Below are 8,369 nucleotides of genomic sequence, written 5' to 3'. Positions count from 1 at the left end.
GGCTATTTTTTTGTTGCAGTTTGGTTGGGGCTGGGTTTGAACCTGCCACCCTTGGGATATGGAGCCGGTGCCCTACTCACTGAGCCACAGGTGCCACCCCTTCCCTTTTTTTTAGAGACAAAGTTTCACTTTGTTGCCCTCTGTAGAGTACTATAATGTCACAGCTCACAGCAACCTCCAACTCTTGGGCTTAGGCAATTCTCTTGCCTCAGCCTCCTGAGTAGCTGGGACTACAGGTGCTTGCCACAATACCTGGCTTTTGTTGTTGTTGTCTTTGCTGCTGTTTGGCTGGGGCCGGGTTTGAACCCACCACCCTTGGTATACGGGGCCGGTGCCCTACTCACTGAGCCACAGGGCACCTCCCCCTGCTCACATTTTTTTAAGAATTTGTCATTTGACTGAGTAAAATCCACCAGCATCTACCTGTCTGACCTCCTCTGCTTCAGCTGCTGTTTTCCTTGTTCATCCTATAATCTGCCAGGCATTGTTCCTGCCTCCTGAACTTTGCACCTGCTATTTCTTTTGCCTTCAGTACTATTCAGTGCTTTCTTCCTCCAGATGCTGACATAGCTGCCCTTTGCTTCTTTCAACTCTCCATGACTTTTCCACAGCAGGGCCTTCCCCAAGCCTCATATCAAGCCCTACCACTGCACATAATGTGAGTGTATGCACTTGTGTTCTGTCTCATCCCCTCCTATAGGAATGTTAGCTCCTGCAGGCAGAGACTTTATCTTATTCTTGTTGAAGCCCCCTCAGTGCCTGGAACACTGACCTGGAATATGGTGGTTGCTCAAAAATGTTAAAAGAATGAATGACTGTCTCTACCCATGGGCTTCTCAGCTATCTAAACTCCAGCCTCAATTCTCTGTCTCCTTAGGATAAAAAGAACCAGTGTCCAAGGCTCTGGAGATTCAGGTCTATGATATCCATTGGCCGACTGATGGCCCAGATCACATACACTATCCATTCCACTTCCTGGAGCCCTTGCACTGCTGGTGCCATTACCTAGTGGCCTTCTAAGCTCATCCTTACAACCATGCAAATCCACTACTCCTATTTTTGTTAAATCTCAGAGACCACTCTCAACTTCATGTTCAAGAGTCTTGCTCTGATACTTAGAACTGTAATGTTAGGAGACTCAGTTTCCCCCTCCTTTAAATAAAACACAATAAAGCCTAAGGACGGGGTTGTTGTAAGGATTAAAAGAAGTAACAATAGGCCAGCCGCAATGGCTCATGCCTGTAGTCCTAGTACTCTGAGAGGGCAAAGTGAGAGGACTACTTGAAGCCAAGAGTTCCACACCAGCCCAAGCAACAGTGAAACCCCATCTCCACTAAAAATGGGAAAAATTAGCTGGGTATGAGAGAGGATATCCCAGAAGGGTGAGGTCTAGGAGAACAGGTCTTCTCAAGGATACACCTTCATGGTCCTCTCCATGGTGACTCAGTTCTCAGGAATTTGTAAACTTAACTTCCTGGAACTTGGAAATTTCCACTTTTGTGAAATCCTGTAGTTCTGTGGGGGCTGGAATAGCATCCCCCGCTTAATTCAAACTGGCCATTGAAAAAGGTACCTATGGGTTGGAACTTTTTTGACCACGGATAAAAAGAGAAAGACCAAGCCAGTTGGGGAGCACGGCCATTTGGAATGCTTCTATGCCGTAAGCTCCCAGCCAGTGAATAAAGCCCTTCCTCTTATAAACATGGTGTTTGGGTGCTCTTTCTCTCAATGGGGTCTCATCTTCCTGCAACAGGTATAGGGCTGCCCACCTGTAGTCTGAGGTACTCAGGAAGCTGAGGGGGGAGAATCGTTTGAACCTAGGAGTTTAAGGTTGCATGGAGCTGTGATAATGCCACTGCACTCTAGCTGGGGCAACAGAGCAAGATTCTTATGTCTCAAAAAAAGAAAAAGAGAGAGAGAGAGGGCTCGGCGCCTATAGCTCAACCGGCTAAGGCGCCAGCCACGTACACCTAAGGTGGCGGGTTCGAATCCCCAGCCTGGACCCGCCAAACAACAATGACGGCTGCAACCAAAAAATAGCCGGGCGTTGTGGCGGGCGCCTGTGGTCCCAGCTACTTGGGAGGCGGAGGCAGGAGACTCGCTTGAGCCCAGGAGTTGGAGGTTGCTGTGAGCTGTGATGCCACGGCACTCTACCCAGGGGGACAGCTTGAGGCTCTGTCTCAAAAAAAAAAAAAAAAAAAAAAAAAAAGAGAGAGAGAGAGAACAGATAATGTGCTTAGAGTACCTAGTACACTAGCTGGTGTATAGTAAGTGCTTAAAAAATGACAAAAAAAGAAAAAATGAAAAGAATGCCAAAAAGAGGTGGGGAAGACAATAGAAAAATGATAAAACAAACCTATACCTAAATATGGTAATGTAATCTATAGCTCAGAGGCAGCATGGAATAGCAGTTAAGAGCATGGACTTGGAAATCTTACATAGCTGGAGCAAGTTTGCCAGCTGTGGGACCATGTGCAGGTAAGTTCTCTAAATCTCAGTATTCATATATAAAACAGAGTCCATGCCTGTTTCCTATGGCTATGGTGAACATTAAGTAAGATAGATAATGGATGGAAGACTCTATATCAGCATCTGGTCTATACTACTGAGAAAAGATGCCTGGAAAAAGTGAAGTCTAAGAGAACAGAGGTCTTCTCAAGGAGGCCCCAAGCATACACCTGCAAGGTCCACCCTGTGGTCACTCAGCTCTTAGGAATTTGTAGGAACTTAACTTCCTGGGGCCTGGAAACTAACGCTTCTATAAAAGCCAGCAGTTCTATAAAATCCTGAGCCCACCTCTCCAGCTTGATTCAAGCCAACCATAAAAAGGTACCTGTGGGTTAGAACTTTTTGATTGGAGATAAAAAGAAGACTGAGCCAGTCTGAAGTGCAGCCATTCTGGACTCTGGTCTGCCACTGCTCCTCCAGCTGGAATAAAGCCCTTCCTCTTTTAACCACAGTATATGAGTGTTCTTTCTCTCCCCTGGATCTCATTTTCCTGCAACATTTCTGCAATAAATGTTAACCATTTAGATATACTGAAACATCAATTGTTTAATTACAAATTGTATATTTTAATTCATCTAAAGAAGGGCCTTGGCTCAGCGCCTGTAGCTCAAGTGGCTAAGGCACCAGCCACATACACCTAAGGTGGTGGGTTCAAATCCAGCCTGGGCCCGCCAAACAACAATGATGTCTGCAACCAAAAAAAAAATAGCCAGACGTTGTGGTGGGCACCTGTGGTCCCAGCGACTTGGGAGGTGGAGGCAGGAGACTCGCTTGAGCCCAAGAGTTGGAGGCTGCTATGAGCTGTGATGCCACAGTACTCTACCCAGGGGGACAGCTTAAGGCTCTGTCTCAAAAAAAAAAAGGGCCTTAAACCTATTTGCCAAAGTCTTTTCACCTTAGTAAAAGCTATAAATTTAAAAGTAAAGAAATGTATCTCTCTAAAACTGTTCCATAATCCTAAGCAGCTATTATTTCTGGTTAATCTGAAGTAGTGAGTTTTCACTGTTGAGATAGAAGTCAGTTAGAGATGATGGAACTACTGGTTTATGCTTTGTTTTCCTAAATGGTGCATGCAAATTGTGCTTTAAGTAAGCCTAAGCCTGGAGGAATGGAGGTTGCTGTGAACTGCAGATAATTATGTTATTCACTTGCCCTAAAAAAAAATCAAAACAAGAAGTCTTTAAATAGTTTCGGTATCACAGATAATATGCTCTAAGATTATCCAGCACAATGCTCTCTCTGTCCAAAGAGGCAAAACATCACCAAGCTGGAGAAGTGACAAGCACATTATCTGAGTCATTTTATACAACATCCAAATTCCGGAACCAGTTCTAATTCTCCTTTCCTCATTGAAGATAAATCAAAACCCTTCTAAGTCATTAAAATATATATATTTATTTTTGCTTAGCCTTAGTTCTTACATGATTTTTCAGTTCTTTTTTTTTGCCCCAAGGAGAAAAATCTTTTGGAAACACATATAAGAAGCTAATCTCTTGCTTCTCTCCCCTGCTGAGCTCCATGCATTTGGCCTCTGGGCAGTGAGTTTGCAAGCTCATATTTGTCTGTCTTAACAGCAAAGAGGAAGGGAGTCTCATCCCTTAGCTCTGATGCAAAGAATCCCAGAAAGGAACATCAGCTGCCCCTGCCCCAGAGCCTGGGAGGGAGGTGCACTGGGATGGGCCCCACCTCCAAACTACAGATTTTACCAAATAATACCTTGTATCCATCTGCTGCCTTCTGTTGTGGGGGGTTTGGCCCTCAGACGGGAAAACTCATTGGGATCAAGTACAGCTGTGCTTTACATGGATGACTTATCTCTGCTCCTCTCACACTTCCACTAGGTAGTTGGGAGAAGTCAATCACAGAAGAAATATCACATCATTTTATACTTTTCTCCTTATTCCTACCAAACCCATGTGCATAAGAACTAACTATGGCTCTTTTCATAATGCTTCAATTTAAAAGAAACAAGAAACAAAAAGGAACAAAAAACAGGTCTAATAACCCAATTCCAAAGAGCCAGATGGGTAGAGAGATGTTTTTTATCTGTCCCTGACAAAGAAGAGGCACCAATCAAGAGTGTGGTTTCTATTTATCTTTCTTTCTTTCCCTTCCTCCCTCCCTCTCTGTTGCTTCCTTTATTCCTTGGTTCCTCACTTCCTTTCCCCCTCCTTCCCTCACTCCCTTTCTTCTCTTTCGGAGACAGGGTCTTGCTCTGTTGTACAGGGGAGTGCAGTGGCACAATCATAGCTCACTGTGGTCTTGAACTCTTGGACTCAAGTGATCCTCCTGCCTCTGCCTCTCAAGCTGGTGACTTTACTAGCTCCAGCTGAAGTGATAAGCCAACTCTGAGCAAAATTACTGAACTCAAGTTCTATATCTCTTACTTGGCAATTAGAACTTGCTACCATTTATTGTTAACAATCTTCTAATGACCTGCCTCCCCAATTCAAATGAAAGCCACTTGTAGGCAAGAGCCATCCCAAATCTCTTCATATTCCCTGCTCTTGTACAAACTTGACTTCTCATTTCATACTTAAATCATCTGGCTCTACTCCCCTTTGCCATCATTACCACCAAATTTCTACCACCTCAGAATTTTCTTTTCCACTTCATGTGTGGACCCCATTTCTGGATCAAGGTCAATACCAACCTTGCATCTCCTTCACCTGCCTTAACTCAAACTACATCTTATTCCACATCACACAGTTGCCCCAGTCATCCAGAGCAGCTCCTCCTCTGAAATTCTTCCCTGGAATCACAGTGCCTACTGATTGAAAGCTGGTTCAAATCCTGCTTCTGCCATTTGCTAGACATGTGGCCTGGATGATCCATTTGTTCTCTCAGTGCCTCAGCTTCCTCCTCTGCAAAATGGGGAGAACGGACTAACCTCAGAGATATATGAGGGTTGCATGAATAATACAGTAAAAGCACAGAGTGTTCAACAACTGCTTGCCATTATTACCTGCCCCATTTTTTCCACTGGTAACTAAAGCTCCCCTTTGATTTTTTTTGTACCTCTTCCTTGAGGGCTATTTTCCCAGGTTTCTTGTCCTCTCCAGCCTTCCTTTCCCTCCCTACTCTAGATACCATGAGCTTCCTTCCACCAGAACCTTAAATTCACTCTGAACTTGCCTGGCCTGCTTATAATCAACTTGAGGTTAATCTAATTATCCTAAGTTCTACTGGGGGAAATGAAATAAATGCAGGGACTGTTTCCAGTGTACATTGCTTATTTCCAGCCTCTGTGGGCCCTCCTGCAGCTTTGCAACTGTTTATCATGCCCAAGCCCCAAGGCATCACACCCAGTTTCTACTCTTTACACCCCTTTCTCTACTTCCAGGCATCTTTCAGATTATGTGGTTTCCAAAAGGGCCTCCATGGACACTAAAATATTGGGCTATTTACAGTGTTGTCTCATTTGCTTTTTAGAATTTAGTAACAATCTACCTATGCTATTACTGCAATTGGATTTACCTCATTCTTCTGTAAGAGAATCTAGTATTACACGGTGGTAAAGGTCTAGTATTCCTTATTCCAAATGCTTACAACCAGAAGTGTTTGGGATTTGAGATTTGTGTGTGTGTGTGTGATTTTTGGATTACCAGTTGAGTAACACTAATTAAAAAAATCTGAAATCCAAAATGCTCCAATGAGCATTTCCTTTGAGCTTCATGGTGCTGCTCAAAAAGTTTTTGATTTTGGATTAGGGATGCTCAATCTGTACTATATTTTAACCATTATACCAATGGGATGGTTATTCAAAAGATTCTTACTCCTAATGGTTTTGTAATTGTTAAATACGATGGCCTCGGTTCCATCTTTATCCTTCTTGTTATTTCTGTAGCACCTGTGATGACCTCTTGACACATGTCCCCCCAGACTCTATTCCCTAGGTACTCACCAAGACGTTTGCCCTCACCAACTTCACTGTTCTTTCTTGGTCCCTTTATTTGGCTTCTCTCCACAGTCCTGTCTCTTACATTTGGGGCTTTCCAAGCTTCTGTGCTTAACAGTTGTTTCTAATTTTGTTTCCATTTTCACTGGGCGTCTTCGTCCACTCCCAAACATTAAATATTATTCTTTTTGCTGAAGATTTCCAAATCTATCTAATCATCCTCTCAAATCCCAAATAAGAATTTCAAATTGCCTGCAGTGCACCCTGATCTGTGGGCCCTACAGCCACTACCAATTTATTCTGTCCAGAAAAAGCTTAATGATTTCCCACTCTCATTCATCCCATCCCTAGGACAGTCCCAAGGCAACTGGGAGTGATTTCCGCAAAAGCACGTATCAGATGATTCTTCTGTACTTGCTATTCAGCCCTCTGCCTTGGAGACCTCACATGGTGACCTCCTATTTGCCGTTCAGATGAGTCCTGACCACCTGAGCAAAATCATCCATCTCCAACTTTTATCTTGTTACTTTCTTCCAATGGCACATATCCTTATCTGAAATTATCTTCTCTATTTACTTACAAACTGCCTGCCTGTGTTTCCCCCCTAGCAAGCATGTTCTGGAAGACAGGGCCTTTGTCTTCCAGCTGTTTCCTCAGAGCCTAGAACACCTCCTGGAACTCAGCAGGACAGTAAGCACGTGTGGGCCATGAATAAATAAGTCAACTCCTCTCTCTTTAACTGTTCAATTAAGAACTCAGTCACACACTGCAACCTGAACAGTTCTGTTTGAATGTGAGGCGTTTCCTTCCCCCACCCACTCCCTCTCATTCAGGCCATTCATATTCATAAACAGATTAGCTGTGAATTACAAACTGCTCTCTGAAAACGGAATCTTAATGGCAAGTTAGCTCCACTCACCACCATCATCACCATTTCGCGTTAAACTCGACAGAAGTCACAAGTACCACCTTCCATGAAAACTACCGGGGGCCACAAGGGCAAGAGCGGATTTGATTCCAGGACACTGCGAGATGGGTACTCTCTGGCTGACACCTCGAGGATTCCCAGGGTTAATTAAAGGCTCAGACCTGGGAAGCATCCCACATCCTTCCACGCGGACACACTAGTAGATTACTTTATATTTTACACGCATCCCCCACTCCCACCCCCAATTCACTCAATAGCCCAGCTTGCTGTTCTCCCTTTCACAGCCGGCCATGGGACACTCGAGAGCCGCTGGCTTGTCCCACAGAGATCCCACAGGCAGAAAGCCCCAAACTAAGGTATCCCAGGCTTCAAAGCTCGAACTCAGTCCACTTGCGCTCCTTATTTCCTGGGTGCCCCCAAATCCTCAGCATGCTTTTATGAGAGCTGAGGGTGCACAAAGAGAAGGGGCGCCACAAGAGCAGCACTCGGGGGGGTCTTCCCGGACCCGCCGAGCTCGCAGGCGCGGGGACCCGGCTAGGCACAGGGGCGGTTCCCGCCCGGGCGGAGGGGGGACGGCCGGAGGGGTCAGTGAGGACGTTCGGGTGAAGGGACAGTGTGAGGTGTTCAGTCAGCGCGGGGGTGGGGGGAGGGGAGGCTGGGCTTGAGGACCGAAGCGGTCCCCCGCGGGCGGGAGAACAAAGCAGCAGTGGCCGGTTCTCGCCCGAAAGGGGGGTGCCACGGAGGGGGTGGAGGTGGGGGAGGGCGCGAGCGGGGAGCGCGCGGCTCAGCCCCGAAATCGGGAGTTTGCATTTACCACGACGCCTCGCCCGCAGTCTGGCGCCTCCTCACTGCTCCCGGCCATGTTTCTCCCGGGGAAAGCGGGAAGGGAAGACGGCGCGGGAAGGATCCGGGAGGGCGAAGGGCGGCATGGGGGATGGGACCTGGGGACGCGGGGACGGGCCCGCCCCGCCCCCGGGCCTGCCGGCGGGAAGCCGAGGCCTGGCGCGGCTCCAGCGGCCCCGGCGGCGCGGCGGG

The 8,369-nt window shown here is 46.4% G+C and overlaps 1 protein-coding gene across 1 annotated transcript in view; it reads right to left on the bottom strand.

The window, feature by feature from the left end:
- PRTFDC1 (phosphoribosyl transferase domain containing 1) overlaps window positions 1-8,218 on the bottom strand; it is a 98,390-nt gene extending 90,172 nt beyond the window's left edge. Inside the window, exon 1 of the mRNA XM_012803291.1 lies at window positions 8,149-8,218. Within this exon, the coding sequence (XP_012658745.1) occupies window positions 8,149-8,196 (48 nt within the window). The 5' untranslated portion in view covers window positions 8,197-8,218. The remainder of the gene's footprint in view (window positions 1-8,148) is intronic.
- Window positions 8,219-8,369: the final 151 nt, after the last annotated feature.

The sequence above is a fragment of the Otolemur garnettii genome, unplaced genomic scaffold, assembly GCF_000181295.1.
Source record: "Otolemur garnettii isolate 467f Iridium unplaced genomic scaffold, OtoGar3 scaffold00019, whole genome shotgun sequence".
Classification (NCBI taxonomy): Eukaryota; Metazoa; Chordata; class Mammalia; order Primates; family Galagidae; genus Otolemur; species Otolemur garnettii.
This window is presented reverse-complemented; position numbering and strand designations above follow the sequence as displayed.